The 23807-nt window shown below is 49.0% G+C and overlaps 1 protein-coding gene across 1 annotated transcript in view; it reads left to right on the forward strand.

Moving 5' to 3' along the window:
* TMEM170B (transmembrane protein 170B) overlaps positions 1-23807 on the forward strand; it is a 267443-nt gene that overhangs the window by 204220 nt on the left and 39416 nt on the right. The window contains exon 2 of the mRNA XM_069620505.1: positions 16779-16949. Within this exon, the coding sequence (XP_069476606.1) occupies positions 16779-16949 (171 nt within the window). The remainder of the gene's footprint in view (positions 1-16778; positions 16950-23807) is intronic.

Raw genomic sequence — 23807 nt, forward strand, 5'->3', positions numbered from 1 at the left:
GGGTGGAAAAACACCTAACCTAAACCTAAAACTAAGATGGGAGCAAGTGTCGACTCTCAAATGAAAATAAGGCAGTCTTTGTGCCATTGTGTCAAAATAAAAAATCCTATACTACAAAACCTATTGCCAATTCCTTACAACTAATTACCGAAAGAGTGTGGGCTAGGGTTTTCAATAAAGAAAGAAGTATTCACAATAAGTCAGGATGTGATAGCCAGGGTTCTCCCTTCCCAGCACGGGACAAAGTGAGACCTTGGAGCACAGCACACACTGGCGCCTTCTCAGCACGAGCTAACAGTTCCATATCCGCTATCCGGTTCTTCAATGGTTAAGTCTCCTTTCAATAAAAGTCTCTTGCCTTTGAGGGCCTGATGCATTCAACAAACACAAAGTTCTGTTCCACATATACTTTGAGTGACAGCTTCACCCGTGGTTACCCCTCTTCCGGGCGTAGACCCTTCACCAAATCATATACTGCCAATCAATTAAGCAGTTCCTTTTCAATGCACTTTGGGTGATAACTTTCCACACCAGATCTCCCTCTTTCGTGCTTTGACCCCTTTTTTACCTTTGCCTCCATCCTTCGGGTTCACTATGGCTTTTCTTGCATTCACAGGTTTCAGTGTCTTTTTAAACAGTTCATCGGGCCTTGCCCTTGGTTGTCGGCTTCCATCTGCCGGGTTCGCTCTCGCCAACTTCGCTCTCGACAACTTTTACCAAACAGTTCACTATGGGACTTTGGACTTGGCCCCTTCTCGTTAGAATCCCTCCACCGGGTTCACTCTTGCCAAACTTCACCATACGGTATTCACTTCCCCTTCTTCACAATCATCTGTCGGTCAAAGTCTTTCGACGGTACAGAGGATTTTACAAGACCCCTGTATGACCACTTTGACCTATCTTTGCCTCGTCCCAAGGCCTTCTGGTTATGGTAGTCTCTACCTTCGGGTAATCGCCCAGAGTTTTCTGTGTGAGCACCCACGTGGTGCCGGACGCCTCCAGTATAGTCTTTCCCCTCACTTTCTCAAAAGTTCCTTTAAGCTTTCCAAAGTTCAAATTGGTTTGCTACTTTTCGTTCAACACAGCCCGGTTTCTTATTGACTCCCCCTCGACTCACCGGCTGTGATGAACTGTTTGGCTTTCTACTCCTTCGAGTCAAGGTTGGTACCACCGAGACATGTGTCTCTCCCCTGCTTGGTTATCAGCGGAGCAGGGTCTTGTGTACCATTGACATCTGCTGCAACACATGCTGGCCTTTGTTTGCAGCCTTATGTTTCCGTCTACAGAGGTTTCACAGGCCTTGATAGGAATGGGTAAGATCACTTATCTCCTTGTCAGGAATCGTGAACAATCACCAGCAGCGACCCAAAGTAGATGAGGGAGCCCCACACGAGGAAATCTAACAAGTGGGATACAACTCACTTTTAACCTGTCACCTGCCCTCAATATTCTTATTTGAAACAAAATCTCTTGCCTCATGCTCAGTTCATTTATTCAATCATTTAATTTCAACTGTGTCCAGTTAGGAGTAGATTACCAAGTACGTATCTCTCCAAATCATTCCACAACATGCTTCGGAACGTATTGAAGCTCAGTTTCTATTTAAATGTAAATTGCCCAGAGGGGACTGCTTACATTTACACTTATGTGCAAACAGGTCCCCTACTGGTAATTTTCGTCATTTGCATTGCAGAGTGCAAATGAGCCGTTTAAAGGGGCAGTGGAAGCCTCTTTACACTTCTCCACTTACGCTCTACAGTGCAAATAGAGTAAACGCTGCCTTCCGTGTACACGTAGCAGGCAGCGTTTACAATGATTTCATTTGGAATCTGCCTGCTTTTTGCAGTGAAATCATTGGTTTCATGCCCAACGTGAAACCAAATTATTTTTGATAGTGGGGGTCAAATGGGAGGTGGAAATGTAACTCCCGTTACGCCCCTGGCCTCCACCTTCAAAAACAATAAAAAAAAAACCTGCAGCGTAAATGGAAATGTTGAAAGGCATAACTGTGTTACGCCTGTCCTTAGCCTCTCCATTTACGCTCTGGAAGCATTAAAAATGAGCTCCTTTATGATCCTTTGTCTAGTAGCATTCAGCACAAAACAATTGAAAGTCCTACCACAAAGCCAGAGGACGACCTCTCGGTCCATTTTAATCATATGTGGCGTCATTCGCAAAAGTTCCTATGATCCACATTAAGAGCTTCATAGCTAATCAAAACAATATAACAACTTAAATACACTGAAAAGTGAAATAGTCAAAATTCAAACTCGGGCACTGGCATTGAGCTGGCTAGATTCGACGGTTCGAGTCTTCAGTCAATCTTGTCCAATAATTATTCTCCTGACGTTACCATCATGAATTCAAACGTTCATCAAACTTTAGGTACGTATTCTTCTTACCTGTGCTTCTTGATAGCCATGGTAAACTCTGATCCAATGTGGCCTTATGGGTACTGGAGTCCTCTAACTTATCCTCATCCATAAACAATTACGTAAACCTTTTTATTCATATGTATACTTGTCACGGCATCACTTCTTTGAGCCCTCACGGGGCAAATTAGCTCAACTTCCTTATGTAAAATAGTTCACGTTGTTTTAACAAGTCATCGACTCTTAAAATGAGTTGCAAACCCTTTTCCAAATCTGTGTATTGTATGTTGTGCATTCCCAAGTGTTGTGGTACTGATGCTTGATTACAGATTTACGCTCATCAGTAGTGAGACACGGAGTATGTATGCATTTAGGTTTCATGTTTTGGCAGCGATAGTGACATGGTGACCCGTTAAAATAACAGGAACGTGTTCGGGACATTCAACCTGTTTTATGGGATATCATGAATGCTTCATCCTCCAGTTTTAGTTTGGGGTATTAATTGGCTCTTTTGACCTGCAAGCCAAAGCTATTGCATTAGTTTGTTTGTTTGTTTTTATTATTTATAATGCGCAAGCGTACCCGGGGGTATCAGGGCGCAGCCTTTACAAGAAGCTTGGTTACAATACACGAAGAATATACATAATACAAAAATAAGGTACACAGATGTTATATACAAATCAGCAGTAAAGTCAGCAGGCCGTTATATACAAGTAAGCAAGAAGGCACACGTGGTTACAATGTGTGCGTGTAGCGCTGGGCACTACCTTGTCTTAGTGGGTCTCCAGTTTCAGCCAGGAGATTACCTTGGAGCGGAAGTTCTGATAGGGCAAGTCTACTCTAAGGTTTGGAGGCAGGGAATTCCAAAGCTTGGCAGCTTTTACCGGGAAGCTGTTGCCTCCTATGGTGGCCCGTTTGTAGTGGGGAAACAGATAAACAATCTTTGTATGCAGTTCTGACGGGTCTTAAGGAGGACTGTCTGTGGAATCTGTTGATCAGGTAGGTTGGGGCTGCATTGTTAAGAGACTTGTGGGTGAGTGATGCCGTTTTTAAGAGAATTTTATCTCTGGTGGAGAGCAAGTTGTTCTGTTGGCTGAATCCTGTGATGTGTTCTCTTCTGGAAATGCCGAGAGCTGCTCTGAGATCGTAGTTGTGAAGGGTTTGCAGTTTACTGGTGGTGGCCTTGGTGGATCCCATGTAAAAGGCATTGCAGTAGTCAAGGCGAGACCATATGAGGGCTCTGGCGAGTGTCAGACAGCTAGTGTCCGACAGAAAAGGTTTGGCTGCGCGGATTAATTTGCACGTATAAGCCGTGGAGGATGCAAGGGAGCTCGCATGTCTTTTGAGGGAAAAATTGGAGTCTAGATAGTATCCCAATGTTTTGACCTCCTGTCCGACTTTGATGTTGTTACCGTCAATCATGAAGGAGTTATAGGCTGGGCCAAGTTTCTTTATACTGAATGTAGTGCCTAAGATGATGAGTTCTGTTTTATCATCATTCAGGCATAGTCCATGAGTGGCCATCCATGCCTGGATAATGATGTACACCCTATTTAGCAAGGCCAAATCCTTTCCATAATCTCCTGAAAGCGGAAGGAGGATCTGAGTATCATCTGCATAGTTAGTGTAGGTGATACCGAGATGATCCAAATCATCGAAAAGGGGCTTGGTAAATATGTTGTATAGTGTGTGGGAGACACAGGAGCCCTGAGGAACACCGCAGGTGATGGGTATAGGGTCTGCTGCCGCCGTGGGAGAAAAGACCCTCATAGTCCTGCCGTTAAGGAAGGATGAGATCCAGGTGATGGCCTCGCTGGAAAAGTGAGCTGAAGTGTGGAGGTGTGAGCATAGGACAGAGTGATCGACCAGATCAAAAGCTGCAGATAGGTCGAGGAGGAGGAGTAGGGCGGCTTGCTCATTGTCTCTGAGCGAATCGTTCTGGGCTTTCAAGTCAATAAGAGCGGTTTCGGTCCTGTGTTGGGGACGGAATCCAGATTGTCTAGATCCTAAGAGGTTGTGTTCTTCCAGGTGCATCTGTATTTGTACATAGGCAACCTTGTCCAGAATTTTTAGTAGAAAGGGAACAGTTGTTATGGGTCGGTAGTTTGTGGGTATGGCTGGGTCAAGTGTAGGTTTTTTCAGTAGAGGAAGTACCCAGGATTGTTTTAGGTTGGTTGGGATGGAGCCATTGGCGAAGGAGGCATTAATCAATTTTGTAATGAAAGGGGAGAGGTCGCGGGCAGCATCTTTAATGAGCTGTGCAGGGCACAGATCTCCCTGGCAATTAGACGGTTTCAGGGACAGGATAATTTTTTCAACTTCCAGTATGTTGACTTTGGAGAACTGGAAACGGGCTAGGTCGGTGGGCATGGGCTTGTCCGGAATTTTTGAGTTGAGGGTGTCATTCAGGGAAGTTCTTTTGCTGGAGATTTTACTTTGAAGAGTCACAATCTTGTTTGCTAGGGCACTTTGAATTTCTGAACACCAGTTGTTTTTATCTTTAATGCACGTGTCAAGGGGTGCCATGGGGGGTTTCTATTTCTTTGAGGATGGAGAAGAGTTCTTTAATGTTGGATTTAGCTTGGGATATACGAGAGTCAAAGGAGGCTCGTTTGGCCAGGTAGATTTCTTTTTTGTAAAGTGCAGCTAGTTTGGAGAGTTTGAGTTTGTTTGAGACTGAGGGGGATTTTTTCCAGATGGCCTCGCAGTTTCTTTTTTGCTGCCTTAGGTTTTTGAGGAATGGTGTGTACCATTTGTTAAGGTGCGTTTTCGGTTTACTGGATCTAAGTTTAAGGGGGGAGATGCAGTCCAGCGAGGTGGCCATAATCTTGTTATATTCTTCAACCAGAGACTCAGGGTCCAGGTTGTCAGGAAGTGAGTTGAGTGTGGGGAGTAGGTTAGGGATAAGTCTTTCTGCTGTCATGTTCTTCTTGTTTCTAGTGAGAGTGGGTGGGGCCTTAATGGTAGGTGGGGATGGAGGTCTGTCGGTGGAGAGCATGAATGATACCAAGTGGTGGTCAGTCCAGGCTTGAGGTGAGATATTTGTGATATTCACTAGGCAATTGTAATCGGCCACCCAGTCAAGTGTTCTGCCTTTCGTATGCCTGGGTGTCGTGCATCTTTGCACAAAGCCTAATTCAGTAAGAGTATTCGCTATGGTGCTAGCGGGATGGTCTTCTGGGTCTTTGTAGCCCAAGTTAAAGTCTCCTAATGTGAGAACTTGAGTGGAGCTTTTGAGGTTGCTAGATAGAATAGAGTTAAGGTCTTCATCGAAGGTGCCAATGGGGCCTGGCGGGCGGTAGATCAAGTAGATGTTAAGAGTTTGGGAGTTAGTGAGTGATATTTTGACTGCTATTGATTCACAAGAGAGGGCATCGGTCGAAGTGGCTAGTCTCATGGTAAGACTGCACTTATGGATGAAGGCGACACCACCTCCTCTGGAATTGGGGTGGTCTTGTCTCAAAATAGAGTAGTTATCTGGGACAGCCAACATGAGCATAGGGCCTGCTGCTGGGTGTAACCAAGTCTCAGTGATGGCAAGGAAGTCGAGGTCTTTAGTAAGGATTAAGTCTGCTATTTCTGTAGCATGATCTACTAGCGATCTGGCATTGATCAAGGCTCCCTTAATTTTAGGGCTAAATATGTTTTTAGAATTAGTGGCTATGTTTTTTGAAGTAGTAGTATGGCGCTTGTCTTGTGTAGGTTCAGGAGTGCCCTGGTTGAGGGAGTTATGAAGGGGTGTGGGGTAGAGGTTTTGTAATGGGTTACTGGTTTGTGTGGAAGGATTTGGTCGGTGTGGCAACGTTCTAGAGTTTTGTGTGGTGGGCAATGAGCGGGCAGGGGGCTCATGGATTTTGGCTAGTCTGGCTCTAAGTCCTAAGTTCCTTTCTATGGTGGTGCGAGGGTGATTGGTAGGTAGCTGTACCTGAGGGTCGTTTAAATCTAAGTATGGTACTTGGTTGTTAAGCCTGGATCGGGCTGGCATGTTGGGTAGGTGTGGAGCCATCTTGATCGGTAGTACAGTATTGAGGCTGATCAGGAAATAGGCAAACAAGTTAGTGGTGAATAGACACATGCTAAATGGTGAGGTTGAGAGTGTTGTGAAGCGCTAAGTAATACCTGAATTTAGGTGACCACACGTGGTTGGGATGGTCTATGTAGCACCTAGATAGTTGATATGGCTGGGATGCCGGGGGTGGCCTAGGTTTGAGGTGTAGGGCAGAGTTACTGAGAATACGTTGAATAACACCTAGGAGGTAGGACAAATGTGGCAGGAAGGCTGCAGTGCCTAGGTCGACAACTAGGTGGAAGTGTGGTAGGTTGGCTAAAATATGAGTGACGCCTAGATTAGGGCAGAGTGGATTGGCCACAGTACCTGAGTAAACAACTAGCTTCGAAGTATGGCAGTTTGTCTAGAAAGCATGGATAGGCTGCTAGATTCAAGATGAGGCAATGTGGCTAAAGTGCATGGGTAAACAGCTAGATTCAAGTAAACAGGGCAATTTGGCTTAAGTGCATGGGTAAACAGCTAGATTCAAGATGAGGCAAATTGGCTGGAGTGCATGGATACACAGTTGGAGGTTGACCAGATTTCAGGCAGTCTAGGTGCCACTTAGCAGGAGGTGAGGTTAAGATCAACATATTCATACAAGATATCAATGAATTGATTCTGATGCAATTCTATGCAGAGCAAATTTACAGGCAGTCTGAATGCAATTTCAGCAAATGAGGTTAAAATCAACATAGTTGCAACTTTAGCAACTTAGTTTAGTCAGATAGGCAGAAGTCATTGTGAGACTATACTGAAGGTCATGATAACATCTAAGTGGTTAGTTTAATGTGGGTAAAAGGGGCTTCAATGCTATACCTAACAGATGCTAGTTATGGTTGGATCCCTTCTAGGCTAAGCAGTGCAAAAAACACAAGTGCATTCAATTAGAGTACATTAGAGTACAGATACAATGAAATGGCTTCTGTGGAGAGATACAAGCTTTCAGGTGTTTGGTTATTTGCCCACCCATTCACTGCCCAGGGCAAAGCTGATCCCTTCAAGTGTTTCCCGCCAGTTCCTTCCCCTCCCTGTCCAATACACCTCCTCATGGGAATTCTTTGAGCTTGCTTTAATCAAGCATTCAAACTTCTTACTTGCGGGGCCTGCCAGTGTTTTCTCAAAGCAGTCTTCCCAAAGTGAATGCCTAAATTTGAGTTGTAAATGCGCTACTGTTGTAATAAGAATGTCTTAACCAGGTCTGCCTTCAGACACTTGATTTATTAGCATTATGCGTGCTCTTCACTGAAGTCCTCTTAAAAACGATTGGCAAAGCCAACAGTTTTGGCTTGTGTATAAGTATTAGGCTTCTCCAGCATGGGGTCTGGCATGGATTCACATGCTCATGAATATTCCCCGTCGTCAGGCTGGGAATCCTCGGTAAAGAAAAAACCAGTATCAGTTTCGTTTCTGATCTGTCTTTCGTAGTAATAACCAATCACTGGTCTCTGCGTCATACTGACCACAGCCAATGACTGCCCTCTACCTAAGCACCGCCTCTGGCAGCCATCTTCAGATTTTTACCGCACGTTCATGTGTTGGGATCCTCGTGCTGTTGCTCTCGAGCGTTAGTGCTATTTTTTCACGTTTTTTTCTCAAAACTTCGTTTTTTCCGGTCAAAAGAGCCTCAAGCTCCACCAACTCTCCATCCGATCAACGGGGACCCGTGTCGGATTCGTCTGCGCCCCTCAAGGGTGAAGATTTCGTCGAGCTACGTTTTGGAGGACTCCAGAAGCTTCAGGCCCGGACATGGCCCAGGAGAAGGGAAGCTCAACGCCCGGAAAGCTGTTCAGGGTCTGCCCTGGATGCCAGCTGCAGAACGTCTTTAAGGAGGACGAACACCCCTTTTGTATCTACTGCTTACATGAGGACAAGACGCACGTGGAGAAGGACTGTGCGTTTTGCGGCAATATGTCGGAGCGGACCATGAAGGACCGCCACCAACGCCTCGCCAACTGGCTGGAAGGGAAGAGCCCGTCAGGCGAGAAGAAGAGGAAGAAATCCGAGCGGTCTTCTAAGACCTTTGAGGACGCCCCGGCGACGGGGGTCCAACACAAGGCCAAGCACCGCGAGTCTCCTGGCACCGGGAGCGCCGAACGGTCGGGCTCTACGGGCGCCAGGCAGGGCACACCCTCCCCGGCACCTTCAGCCACGAGCCAAAGCTCTGGGTCGGGTAAGAGGAAGGGCGAGCACCCGGCGAAGCTCCTGGAGAGGCCCCAGTCGAGCTCGAAGGCCCCATCGGAGGGGGAGCGAGGCAGTGTCCCCCCCCCTCAAGGATAAGGCGGTGAGCGCACCTAAGGTGGTGAAGGCCTTAATCCATCCGGCCAAGCCCTCTATCGATACTGTCGCGGCGGCCCTGGCTCAGCCTGTGGAGGCTACACCAGTGGTGGCGACCTCGGGGCTCAGAGTCTCCCTGCCACCTCGGAGGGAGTCCTCTTTTGTGCCCATCGATAGGATCCCCGTGAAATCCCCGGCGGGGAAGAAAAAGGGGGGGCAGGGCGTCGTCGTAGATTCGGCTTCAGAGGAAGAGCTGATCGAGGTCTTAAGCCACGGCCTTGGCGTGGATGAAGACCGGCCCGTCGGGATGGATCCCGACGCAGGTGACGACGACAGCGTCGAGGGTGCCGACGGGGCCCCTGATCGCCCGTCGGATTCCCCTCTGCCAGTGCCGCAAGACAACTCGGCGGCCATTTTGTTGGCTATACAGTCCTTATGCTCAGAGATAAGGACGAGACTACCGTTGCCGACGGAGGAACCTCTCCCGTCGGGGGATCCTGAACCGGGACCTTCTGGTGTTCCCCCGCCCAAGAAAAGAAGGATTCACCCTCCACCTCCTTTTCAGCTGTCGCGACCCGTCCAGCCCTCCTCCCCGTCCACCCGAGGGGATGATACGGGGACTGACACGGCAGCGACGGGTACGGACGACGAGGTATACGACGAGGATCTCCCGTCGTCACCTCCCACCAGGGCTTCTCCGCCCGACGAGATTGGATCGTTCCACTCCATGATCGCCAGGGCATCCGAGCTTTTCCAACTCTGCCCTGAGGAGAAGAAAAAGGAAGGATTCCTTCATCAACGGCGCAAGGCCAAGAGGAAGACGGTCCTCGCGGTGCCTCTACTGGACGACATTTGGGATGAGGGCCTCGTCCTCCTCAAGAACCCTTCCACGACGCCAGCTAGAAGAGACCGGTACGAGAAGAAGTACCGGGTCCCGGACGCGGCCCCCCTGTGCCTCCGGGCGCAGCCTACCCCCGACTCCATCGTCTCCGCGGCGGCCAGGAAGAAAGCGGGGGGGGGGGTGCGGCCTCCACATCGACTTCCCCACCGGACGGCGAGGGAAAGAAATTGGACGCTATGGGACGCAGGGTCATCTCGTCTGCAGCGACGACGATTAAAGCGGCCAACGCCTTGGCTATCGTGGCCCGCTACGACAGGGAGCTATGGTACAAACTGGCTCCCCTGCTGGACTTCCTACCGGACGACAAGAGGGCGGATGCCCTGGAGATCCTACAGGAAGGTGAGGTGGCGTCGGACCACGCCATCACTATTGCGACGGACATCGCCGACACTGGGTTTCGCCAGTTGGGCAACGGCGTGTGCCTTAGGCGGCGTGGATGGCTCAAGGCTACGGACTTCCGTCAAGACGTACAGACCAGAGTCCTGGACATGCCGTTCGATGGGAACAACCTGTTTAGGAAAACAGTGGACGATTCCCTTCAGGCCATTAAAGCGGACACTGAGACGGCCCGGGCCCTTGGGGTTCTACAGCAACGACGGACGCCCTTTCGGAGCAGCGGAGGCAAGGGCGCCTCCAAAGGTTCCGGCGGCGGTTTCCCTACCTACCGTCAAGCGGCCTGCTCGTCGTCTCAGGAGGCCTACAGAGGACGAGGCAAGTCTGGCGGACCCCACCGTCGTCGCCAAGGAGGTCAAAGCGGCAAAGCCTCGTCGAAACAGGATTGAACCGGCCGTGGGGTCGGGCCCCCACCGAAGCACCCCGGTGGGAGGTCGGCTGGCGAGCTTCGTCAGCGTGTGGGAGTCCATCTCCACCAACCGTTGGGTGCTGGACGCCTTAGCCTGGGGCCACGCTTGAGTTTCAAAGAAGGTGCCCGCGCGTCCCCCCCCGTGGCCAGGAAAGAGCTTCACGTCCCTCAGCTTCTCCTGGAGGTAAAGGCGTTGCTCAGGAAGGGCGCCATCAAACTCGTCCCAAAGAGGCTTCGGGGCTCCGGAGTTTACTCGAGATACTTCCTCGTGAAGAAGAAGACGGGAGGATGGCGCCCCATCCTAGACCTGCGATGTCTGAACAAGTTCATCAAGGCGCAGAAGTTCCGGATGGTCACCCTCCAGCACGTCCTGGGTCAGCGGGAGGAAGGAGACTTCCTGTCGTCGTTGGATTTGGAGGATGCCTACTTCCATATTCCCATCCTAAAGGGGCACCGAAAATTCCTCAGGTTTGTGGTCCAAGGGCGTCACTACCAGTTCAAAGCCCTCCCCTTTGGACCACGGTAGGCACCCAGGGTATTTACCAAGTGCCTTGCACCGGTGGCGGCGCAGCTGCGCCGCGAGGGGATCAACGTCTACCCCTACCTGGACGACTGGCTCATCCGAGCCAAGACGAGGTAGCTTGCCGTGGAGCACACGGCAAGGACCGTCCAACTTCTCACGGACCTGGGATTCTCCGTGAACTATGCCAAGTCCCACCTGGTACCCGCGCAAAACGCACTGTTTCTGGGAGCGAAGCTCGACACAGTGTCCCTTCTGGCCTCCCCGTCGGAGGAAAGGACCAGGTCCATCCTGGGCAAGGTACATCGGATGTTGGTTTCCGACGCGGCCAAGGTGAGGTCCACCAAGTCCCTCCTCGGAATGATGTCTTCTTGCATCTACCTCATTCCCATGTGCAGGCTCCGGATGCGCCCGTTGCAGGAGTTCCTGGACGCGCGCTGGATCCAAACGACGGGCGGCTTCGAGGAGAGGATCACACTCGACGAGAGTTTCCGCCGAGCGGTCCGGTGGTGGGGCACCCGCGCGCATCTGACGGCGGGCATGGACTTCCAGACCCCAGACCACCAGGAGACAGTGACCACGGATGCCTCCCTGGAAGGGTGGGGAGCGCACAACGAAAATCTGCACGCGAGAGGCCTCTGGCTCCCGACGGAGAAGTCCCTCCATATCAACGTCCTGGAGCTCCGTGCAGTGTTCTGGGCCCTCAGGTCCTTCCTTCCGTCCCTCAAGGGCAAGGTGGTGAGGATCTTCACCGACTACACCACCACCATGTTTTACATCAGGAAACAGGGCGGAACCAGGTCCCCAGCACTGTCCAAGGAGGCGCAGGACCTGTGGCATTGGGCCCTCGCCCAAAGGATGTTTCTGGTGCTGTTTCATCTGGCAGGGATAAAAAACACCATCGCCGACTCACTCAGCAGGGAGCTGCGCTCGTGCCACGAGTGGGAACTACGGCAGGATCTAGTGGATCGCCTCTTCCGACGGTGGGGCACACCCCAGATCGACCTGTTCGCGACAGCGAAGAACTCCAAGTGCCGGAGGTTCGCCAGCAGGTTTCCCCAGGCGAGGAGCATGGGCGATGCTTTCTCGTTCCCCTGGGAGGGCCTGTTCCTCTACGCGTTCCCTCCTTTGCCACTGCTAATCCGGCTCGTCAACCAGCTCAAGAGGTCACGGTGCAGGATGATCCTCGTCGCACCTGCGTGGCCGAGGCAGATATGGTTCCCGGACCTTCTGGACTTACCATCGTCCCCGCCAATCAGGCTGCCGGTGGACGCGGATCTACTCTCCAGGGAAGGAGGCGCCATCCTCCACCACGACCCGAAATCGCTGAACTTGCAGGCCTGGCTCCTGCAGCGCTAGAGTTTGGAGGATACAACATACCGGCCGACTGCAGAGAGGTTCTTGCAGTGCTACGGACACAAATGGAAGAGGTTCTCTGTCTGGTGCCACGCACAGAAGATTAACCCTCTACGGATTACGGCTCCCCAGGTACTGCCGTACCTGCTGACGCTGGCCAAAGCTGGACTGGCACACGCGCCCATCAAGATTCATCTTGCTGCGATCTCCCGATACACCAGGACCACGGGCCGGACGTCCTTGTGGTCTCATCGTCTGGTGAAAGAGTTCATGAAGGGACTGTTCAGATCGTTCCCGCCGGTGAAGGCTCCGGCCCCGGCGTGGGAGCTCAACGTGGTGCTGACCAAGCTCATGGGACCTCCGTTCGAGCCTCTGCACTCGGCCCCGTTGAAGTTTCTGTCGTGGAAAACAGCGTTTCTTGTGGCCATCACCTCTGCACGACGGGTGGGAGAGATCCAGGCCCTTTCCTGCAAGGCCCTGTACTTGACTTTTCACGACACGAGGGTAGTGCTCAGGACGCACCCCTCCTTCATGCCCAAGGTACCGTCGGACTTCCATCTCAACGAACCCTTGGTGTTGCCTGTGTTCTTCCCGTCGCCTTCGTCGCCGGCTGAGAGGACTTTGCACTCGCTGGATGTGGCTAGAGCGCTGAAGTTCTACGTGGACCGCACAAAGTGTTTTCGGAAGATGTCACAACTCTTTGTGAATTTTGGACCTGTCAATCAGGGGAAGGCTCTCTCGAAGGCTTCCATTTCCAGATGGCTCTCCGGCTGTATCATGTACTGTCATCGGTTGGCAAACCGACCGCCGCCTGGCCGTCCGAGAGCCCATTCCACCAGAGCGATCGCAGCCACCACGGCGTTCCTTTCTGGTGTGCCCCTGCTGGACATATGCAGGGCTGCTACGTGGAGGTCGACGCACACCTTCACGAAATTCTACTGCGTCGATCGGGATTCCAGGGAGGAGTCCAGGGTCGGCCAAGCAGTGCTGCGCAACCTGTTCGCCTGAGGTGAGCCTGGTGAGGAGGTAAGATGCTTAATGTTGGGTTTGATGTAATGCTTAATGTTGAGCCTTTGCCACCTCCCGTGGTTGTGCATGTGTGTACTGCTATGTATTCTTTATTCATGAGCATGTGAATCCATGCCAGACCCCATGCTGGAGAAGGAACAAGTTACTTACCTGTAACTGTTGTTCTCCAGCATGGGTCTGGCATGGATTCACATGCGAACCCTCCCGCCTACCCCTCTGCGGCTCTTCACTTGGTCATACTGCCACTTCACGTGCTTCCAAATCTGAAGATGGCTGCCAGAGGCGGTGCTTAGGTAGAGGGCAGTCATTGGCTGTGGTCAGTATGACGCAGAGACCAGTGATTGGTTATTACTACGAAAGACAGATCAGAAACGAAACTGATACTGGTTTTTTCTTTACCGAGGATTCCCAGCCTGACGACGGGGAATATTCATGAGCATGTGAATCCATGCCAGACCCATGCTGGAGAACAACAGTTACAGGTAAGTAACTTGTTCCTTTTGCAATGGCAGTGCTATTAGATGCTCTGGAACTCGCACCATTTTGCACCTGCTACCATCAATAGGCAGTAAACACTACAGCAGTGCATGGCAAGTGCCTTTTCCATCCCTAGACAAGTCCAAACTTTTGGCATTGCCAATGCTTGCTCAAACTTTTCCAGAACTCTTAACAACCAGTTGAGTTAATAAGTCCACTCAAATTCGATGGGACCAAGCAGGATGCCCTCCCTATGCCCACCGCCTCTTATCATAATGGCAGATTTTTGCAGCCATTTGGTCAAACTGACACCTCATCTCAGTCTGGAAGTGTTCTCATCAAAGGAAAAAGAGTAAAGTGAGAGAAAAGCATTGCATTAATTAGTAGAATACTCTCCCCAACTGAGAAACATGCTACTATCACATGAGACAGCCTGGCAATCAGTTGGGCCATTGCCCGGCAATCAATTGGGCCACTGAGGCTTCAAAGTTCTCTGCAATTGGGGGTTTATCTTCAAGTATTATGCGTTCATCCCATTATCTTATAGCAATTTGTTTGTAACTACCAGACCTTTGAATCAGACGTGTTTTATGACAGTAGAATATTTGCCTTGTCACATATCAATAGAAGTTAAATGATTATCTTCCACAATTTAGTAACTAGTTGGCAAACAACTGGCTAACTTGCAGCTTAAGCATGACAGACAATTTTATTTATTGTCTGACCAACAATTGCCTAATCAACTCAATACCAATAAATTATGAGACAGAAACATGGCTCTAACCTCAACATATGTTTGTCATCCTCTGGTTCAGACCATAGGTAGCATAGGAAGTACTACCAGGATCAGTACTTTCATAGCAGGGTGTCTGGGGTAGGGAGTAACCTAACAAAAGGAGAATCACCCCCATTGTATAACAGGGCCCCGGGGGTTCACCTCTCTTCTCTGCCTATCAACTTATCATAATTCAACCTATAAGTGTCCGTCTTGTCCTGTCTCCCCCTCCCCATTTCCAGCATGTACTCGGATGAGGAAGAGGCGACCGGCAGTTGTAAAGATTACCCATAGACATAACAGCAGTTGGGAGAGCAGAAGGGAGGCTGTGTGGCGGAGTCCATCAGGGATCCCTTTTCAGTCCTTCGGATGCCAAGACACTGACCTGGTGTGTCAGAGGGGTTGCACTGTGGCGAAGGAGCCGTGTCTCCAAAGAGCCCGATTTGGGTGGACTGCAACCTGCTGGTCGTATGCAGGCCAGTGCTCACTCCCCTGGGACGTGTGCCGGTCCCAAGGGTGTGTGAGCGGCAGGTGGTAAGACCCAGACCTCGACCCACAAATCCCAACAATCTGCTCACCAGCACTGTGCTATCTGGGTGAGTTTTGTTGCAGGAGAGAGAGAGAAACTCGGTGGCGTGCATGTGGCTGGAACAGGAGCTGAGATATGAAAGTGGAAAGCCTCACAGTAAACCGAATGCAGAAGGAAAGCAAGACATTATAAAGTGCGCTAGCAGTGCAATGACCGGAAAGACAAAATGAGTGCCTTAGAAAGAAGTGGGAAGTAAAGAGACGGTGCGAACCACCCGAAAGACAGAGTGCATTTGAAGGAAGCGAAAGCAGGAAAGAGGGTACAAGTGACCCAAAAGTAAGAAAAGAAGGTGCAAGTGTGCGCAGCAAAGTGAAAGAATGTGCCAGGGGCACAACAAAGAAAGAGAAGTGTGCAAGAGGCACATCAAAAAGAAAAGAAGGTTCAGGAGAGCACAGACGAAAGAAAGGAGAAAGTGAAATAAGAACAGTGGTCGAGGCACCGGAGGGTTAAAGGTGCCAGAGGAAAAGCTACCAAGTGTGTGGAGAGGGGACAACAGTCAGAGTGGTCGTGCTGGGGAGGAACCAAAGGCTGGCGTTTTGAAAAGTCTCTGACACTGCCCGATGGATGAGGGCACAAGAACTGTGTCTTTTTGTTTGGAACTAGAACGATTAAAGCTTGGGGAATGGACTCCCAAGTGACCCAGAGACTTTATGAACTTTAATTTCTGCAAGAGCCCTACGTGGAAGGTTCCGAGGGCAAACCCTTTTAAGTGGACTATTTTTTTTTTTTAAACTGCCAGAACTACACCTATTGATAAGGCTACTGAAACCAGTCTTGTTTTACATTTCTTTTTGAGACACCATTTGTTTCCTTTATGAAGAACCCAGAACACATTTTCTCTAAGAGTGAGGGCAAGCATAGGTTTTGACACAGACAGACTTTGGTTTTGGACTTACGGACATCAACGGCCCTTAGAAACATCAGTTAAGGGAACAACCGCTTTAGAGTTAGGACCAGTTAGGCATTACACCAACCCTTGAAAGTGAAAGGTTTTCAAACATGTTACGTTTGAGTCTGTGTCTTTCGATACCATAACTGTGTCACACCACACATTGGCCAATCGGTGAGAAGTGCACAGGAGGGGGGTCGGGGAGGGTGGGGGAGGGACAGGGGAGTTAGTACTACCGGGGAGATCTTGGCAGCTACAATAGGTGAGCAGATTCACCCGTCAACCATTTCCCTTGACGATTCTGTTTTCGAATTGTGAGACTGTTATTCATGCATTTGGGGGTCTGGTCAGAGAAGTGAAGACTGCTGCACTGAAACCCTCAGCAATTTGGGTTCGTTTGGAATGTGTCAGTAGCAACGTTCCCAGGGGATTCCACATCATCCCCCTCAAAATGTGAGTGTCTCATACGCCTCTGAATTTCCTCTTGACACTTCATTGAATTTGTATAGCTGGAGGCTTGTAATAGTTAACTGCACCGGGCGGCTGCACAGTCTCCATGGCAAAGGTGGGTCGACCCCGTCGAACATGTGATATGTGCCTATGATTTATTGATTGTGAGTAGATTTATTGATCAGTTTCCTTGTTTGTTAAGGGGCCAGGTGGGGTAGTTTCTACTGAATTAATACATTATTTTTGCTTCTTAACCCAGCTGTTCTGAATGCTTTGTTCGCCATCTTTTCCAGAGATGTGGTACTGGGTGTTCCTGTGGGCGCTCTTCTCCTCGCTCTTCGTCCACGGAGCAGCAGGTGTATTAATGTTTGTGATGCTGCAGAGGCATAAACACGGAAGATTAATCTCTCTGATTTTGGTCAGTGTGGGATTCCTTGCATCAGTCACTGGAGCAATGATCACAAGTAAGTCTTTCAGTATGTTTTGTTCAGTGGGGTTAGCATTAATTGCCAGTCCAGCAATCTAGTGCAGATGTTTCGTCATAAGTTTAGAGGTGTGCAGCAGCACTGATTATGTGTATACATGAGTTGCCTCACTTCAGGCAGGTGCCTGGGCAACCAAACATAAGGGCATTAGGGACCACCACCAGTTGAGGCAACAATTCTGCACTTCATGCACAACCTGAAGAACCTGATCTTTGAAGAACTACCTGCCAATCGCCAACCAATGATCCCACTCAACCCTACTTTTGCCCCACCACTTGCTCTTCTCCCTTCCCCATACGAGCTACTTCTGGGACCCTTGCATGCTACCGGTAACCCCTGGGTGTATCTCTATGCTTTCTAGATAGGTTTGCACCTTAGAAAGCCCATACACACATACAACAATCCAACAGCTGAACGATTGAGATACCGAGAGCTGCAAAGTGGCTGAAAGTTGTCACTTTCACAAAAGAAAATATATAGAAACATGGTGAGCTTGCAGCAGTAGAGGAAAATGTCTACTTATAATAGGCTATGTTGCAAAATGTTAAGAAGTATGGTTTTGTTGGCAGGCTTTTCAAAGAGCGTATTTGCTCATCCATCTCTTGATGCCTAGGAGGCACACATCAGATATTGATTGTAATTGTTCCAGGTCAATATTAGCCAGGAGAAAAATGTGCTCGCTTGTTTTCTCTCATGTGCGCCAAAAGAAAATCATATCTCGATAATTTGCTGGCAGTTGTACTGGCTGCTGGTGCCTCAGAGAATTCAATTTGTGTCCCTCTGAATTGCTTTCAGAACTTTTTTTTAATTATGTCCCCTTACAGAGTGCATCTCATTGATATTATCCGAGCGGACGTGATATTTCAAAAGCACTCTCTGGCTATCTTTTTGTCCTCATGCGTTTGACATTTGTAGCTGAGGCATAACAGATTCTTAAAAATCCCACTGGCCTGTACTTCGAGTTACTTAGTTTACCTACTTGACCTAAGAGAAAACCACTCAACCCTTGGTGACTGGTGACAAAAATGTTAGCAGTTCCCTCTGTAAAATGGTGCATGTCACCATAGTCCCACTTCATATTTGGCGCAATGCTGCCAGCCACGCACCGTCAAACCTTTCATTTTGTATTTACTACAAAAGTTTACTACAAAGTGCTTAGAATTTGAACCCCCACTTCGTGTTTTCCCCAGTTAGTGATGCATAAGACTTTTAAACTGCATCAGTTTATCCACTGGAAGCCAGTGGGGTGACCTCTGGGAGATACTCTGAACACACAGGATTCTAGTGAGAGATCGAGACTTCTCATTCTGTAATCTCTGAGCCTATTTTTGAGATTATAATCCAACTGGAATAAAACCACAGCCATGACTGCCTGAACCTGAGTTGTGGTGAGATAAATCAGGGGCACAATCTTTTCAACTGCGATGGCATAAAGCAACCAGCCTTTGTGAGGTGTGACATGATGATGAAGTGAAAGATCTGAGCCCATGAAGAATACAAGATGAGTTTTCACTGCCCAAACAATCTGTTGGCAGGGCCCTGGAGAGATGGGACATAGGGGACTTGTGTTGATAGTCTGATGACCTTCGCCAAAATGTCTGCCTCTGATGGAGCAAGCTTTAGGAGTGCCTGTCCCATTCACTGATCCAGTGCTAAGATGCTGTTGAGAATGTTTCTGGGTGTTTAGGATTTGAGCCAGCTATGACTTTCAGAAAGATTCCATCTGTGCAGATGAAATAAACAACAATAGATGTGATTAAATATGTCAGTGACTGCATATAGATGTTACACCTGGTATGGGACCTCAGCAAACCCTGTGGGACACCGCATTTAACTAGACATAGCTATGAAGTAAAAGGGGGACAAAGTGGATTCTACCAGACAGGATGGACATGGACCATTCTAAGGTCACTCCTGAGAAGCCACATCCATGAAGTCGCTAGACCAGAATCTTGTGATGCATGGTGTTGAAGGCCACAAACAGTTCTAATAGATGCTCACGGATTTGAATCACAACAGATTCTTTTATTTCGGGCTGGTCTGAAATCGGCCTGCAAAATTTCTGAACAAATCAGGGAATTAAGAAGATGACAGCTGTAACTCACGGCCATATATGGGTATATTCTGAAACAAAAGTAAAGTGGAGGGACAAAGAATATGCCTGGGCTACATCATGTCTGAACAAACAGAAGGGTAAAGTGATTGCACAGGATCAAGGTGCCCTCTACAAAATTGCAGTGGGAAGCTTAAAAAAATGCGTAGACTGAATGCCTGTACGACAGAGCAGCCTGCCTATCATATACGAGATGGCATGTCAACTTTCTTATTCCGCATGCAACAAAGCTCTCCTGATAAGTGATCATATTACTTAACTTATTGGCAAGGGGCACATCATGGTCAACCGTTGCAGGTGTGAGTGGTATAAATCAGTTCCAGAGCTAAGGACACTGAACCATTTCTTAATTCCATGATTCATAGCACCTTTGCCAGGTGTGGTTGGTGTGGTAGCATGAACTGTTGCTTGCATACACTTCCATAGGTTATTTTTCCTAGGACTCTGCATTTCTTCCAGTTGGCAGCCTAGTTACTAGTACTTATATCAGTATTTGTTTCTGTTGCTAAGCAACTTAATTCAGAAACACCCTACATAGCATTGCAGCACATTAGTTGTAACACGCCATCTGCAAGAAGGTTAATGAGACAGTGCATGCTAACAGCATCGATTTCAGAAGTCACTCTTCATCTGATTTTAGATGATCAGTTCCACGACCCTGCCTCACAAGCTGCACAGTTCAGAGTATTTACCATCGTAAACCCCTCAAGTTGGAGAAGGAGATGTTAATGGCTTTTTCGAAAATGTGGAGGGAGGTCAAATAGTGTGGTTTAAGGAAAGTGGTTTAAGGAAAGTACATCAGTAAACTAGGTGTTTGCTTGTAGCAGATAGTTGTCTGTGCTCATTGGGGGTCAGGCTGGGATGCGAGTTCGAAAATGAATCAGAAAATGAATTTAATTAATTTGTACAGTGACTGATAGGAAGCTAACCAACATGGTGGCGGGAGGGCAAGTCGGAAAAATTGGCAGATGATGGAGAAAGTGCACTGTTAAGCAGCTGCTAAAGATGGTGGATTAACATTGCATAAAGTAGAAAGGGCTACATTTATACTTATCACACCTCTGTCCTGGTCAGACCACTCTCCCCTCTGCTCATACCTGGGGCTCCTTGGCCCTCGGACTGCACCTCCTCCAGCCCTGCCAACCTCGTTCACAAACATTTGTCCAATGAAACGTGTGTCAGCTGCTGCCTCCGCATCCATCTTCATGCTTTCCTTTCCCCCCACCCCATCCGCCATCTGGAGATTACTAACACCCTGGACATTCTTACCCCAGTCATGAGTATCTGCCTGGAACCTGCCTCTAAACATAATACCTGGTATGACTCTGAACTTGCAGCCCTGAAACACAAGTACAGAGCTGCAGAACGGAAGTGGCAAGACTCAAGTGCACCCTCTGACAAACTGGCCTGCTCCAAAGGCAATACAGACTCTCCATCCGTGCCAAGAAAAGGGCCCACATCCAGGCATGGGTATCTGGTACATCCAACAACACGGCTGATCTCTTTCAAATCTGTAGCGAACTAGCCACCCCTTCCGCAGTCTCCTCCCCTAATGCATCCCAGGCCCTCTGCAACACACTGGCCACACACTTCACCACTAATACTCTGGACATCTGGTCTCCCTGGCCCTGCCTCCTTACCTCCTATGGCCAACACCCTCCTCCTTCCTCTTTCTCCTCCTTCTCTCCTGTCACACCTGAGGTGGTCACCAGAGTTGTCCGCTCCATGAAGGTCTCCTCCAAACAGGTATCCCTTTGCTCCTCCAGAACCATCAAGGACAACATTGGCTCTCTTGCCCCTGCACTTGCCGATTTCTGCAACCACTCTTTTGCTACTTGATCTTCCCCCTCCTCCCACAAGCACTCCCTTGTGCGCCCCTCCTGAAAAAACCTTCTACATACCCTACCTGTCCAGAGAACTACCGCCCTATTTCTATGACCTCCTTCCTCAGGAAACTCCTGGAGAAGCTGGCCTTTCCCCAACTTACTTCACACACTGAACTTGTTGGCGGTCTTCAAAACCATCAATCTGGATTCCGAGCATCTAGAGGCACAGAAACTGCTCTCCGTGAAGAACTGCCTGCATCTCTTGACTCTAAGTCTCCAGCTGTCCTCATTCTCCTCATTTTCTCCTCTGCCTTCGACACATGCTCATAAAACGGCTCCATGATACCCTGGGTATCTCAGAGCGGGCACTAGACTCGCTGATCTCCTTCCTAAGTGACCATCCTTCCCAGGTTATTCTGGGCATCTCATTACCTAATTCGATCTCCTCCTGTGGTGTCCCTCAGGGCTCCAACCTCTACCCTGGCTCTTTAACACTTACCTTGCTCCACTGGCTCTCATCATTTCCTCCTTCTCCCCCAACTTCCAGTGCTATGCAGATGACACACAACTCTTCGTCAAACTTCCTGCTGACCCTCTTGCTTCTTCCATCATCCCAGACTGCCTATCTGCCATCCAGTCCTGGTGCACCTCCAACGATCTCTGCCTCAATGCCAGCAAGACTGAGATCCTTCCTATTGGGACCCCTCCTCCTTCCTCCTTCCCCTCACTCTAGCCCTCTTCCGTGGGCTCTCCCCCTTCTTCATCTGAAGCCACAAACCTTGGAGTCATCTTCGACCCCTCTCCTTCCTTACTCCCCCACATTCAGGACATTGTCAAGAAGTCCAGCTTTCAACTCTTCCTTCTCGTAGGAATTCTCCCTTTTCTCTCTTTCCCCCAGAAGCTCAATGTTACCAGAGCTCTGGTTCTCTCTAGGCTACAATAGCCTTCTCTTGAAACTACCCTCTTCCTCTCTATGACCCCTCCAGCTAATCCAGGATAGTGCAGCAAGACTTATCCTTGGCCTCAAGCCCAGGGACTGCATCATTCCTGCCCATAAAACTCTCCACTGGCTTGCGGTTGCTGCAAGGGTCAAGTCCAAATCCCTCTGCATCATCCATAAGGCTGTCTGGGGCTGGGGACCACACTAACTGTAACTTGCTCTTACTGTATACACTGCCTCTAGATCTCTACGTTCCTCTGGTACCAACTATGTGTATCAAGCGTTTCGCTAAACAGAGGGCTGGTGGCCGATCTCTGTCTTCAGCAGATGCCCTCTTATGGCCTTCCCCTTCCACTTTGTCTTGAGCCGGACCTCCCCAAATTCTGGAAGCTCCTCAAGACTTTGTTATTCACCTCCTCTTTCCCTTCCTCCCTCCTCTGCTAATTTCACACTCGCTGTGATTGGTGACCAGGGCCCTTATGTATCCTCCACGCCCCGGCCTCCCACACCCAATCACCTTCAGCCTCTGCCCACACACAGTACTTTCCTTGGCACTTACTGGCCTTCGCCACTGTAGGCCTACACTTACTCATTGATTTAGTACAGCTGAAAGACCCCAAGCACTTCCCACACTTGGCACTTACACCTGATGCTCCCCCACAAGCACGGACACTCTAGCACTTACCCCCTCCCTCATCTCGTATCTCTCTTTGCACTTGCACGCTCTGAATGTTCACAAGGCCTAGTAGTTTCATCTTTATCTTCCAGTGTATTCATTGTTTTATATCCAATGTTCCCTCCCTGTTGCCCTGTGGGCGCTTTGAAACACAATTTACTTGTTGTATAAGCGACTAACAAATGCACAATAAATAAATCAATATCATCAACAAAAGTAAGCCCACAAAATGGTCATCCCACTACAGCCAAACAGCCAAAGAAAGATGCAAGATGGAGGAGGAAGATTCTGGTTATGTTGCAGTCCTAAACAACCAATTGAAACCTGGTGAGAACGCGCATCATAAGGGGCTGCACAACAAATGAGATGTTGGCATGCTTTTATGCTGCGCCAAATCACACTGCAGTAGCTTTAGACACCTAGGCTTGTCTGTGGATTTTCATAGTGTGCCCCCGCCAGACCATTATCGATAAGAGTAAAGAAAATGAGCACAGGGAAGTTAAACGGATGGGAAAGTGGGAAATAGATGCTACAAATACAGGGAGGGGAGTGTTCCCTGTTATTTTCACGTACCAAATTACTTCGAGGTGATTTGCTTCGAAAGTCATTACTTTGAAATTTGACTTCTATATATTTTTTATATTTGGGGCGGTTCCCTCCCATGCCCCCCTTCCCTACTAGCATTAACCCAAACCCCTCTGCACCCCTTTTTCACCCCTTAACTCAGGGTATCGACTGAAAATAGTGTTTAAAAAAAAAACGAATGGTTGAAATGATCGGCTTTCGGCTGTACCAAAATTATGTACAGCCGAAAATGCCAAACATTTCATCCATTCAGTTTTCATTATAGCGAACAAGGGAGGCGGGGATAGCAGGGGTGTCTCCCGCACCCTTGTTCGTTATAATTGAATCGGGGTGACGGGGGTGTCCCCCACATCCGAAACAACGTTTTGGAAAAGGACCCTGCAGCGCTGGTTCCCATGCATGGAAGTGAAAAGAACTGACGCCGCAGGCACTCGGCGGCACACAGCTAAGTGTGCTGCTAAAAGGTAAGTAAGGGGGTGGGGGAGCGGGGTGTAGAAAGGCCGTTTAGCAGTAGGGTGCTTATTTCTAATACAAACATTTAGCATTAATCATTTTCGTCTTCAAAATGTTCGTATTCGAAATAATCACGCACATCTTAACTCACAACTAACGAGTAAGTAATTTGCAGCGTTTAAACCACGGGATACCATACTGGAGGGATGAATGCAACATGGGTGACAGGGGCGTTTTTTGTGAT

The sequence above is a fragment of the Ambystoma mexicanum genome, chromosome 5q (genome assembly GCF_040938575.1).
Source record: "Ambystoma mexicanum isolate Mex_15411 chromosome 5q, UKY_AmexF1_1, whole genome shotgun sequence".
NCBI lineage: Eukaryota > Metazoa > Chordata > Amphibia > Caudata > Ambystomatidae > Ambystoma > Ambystoma mexicanum.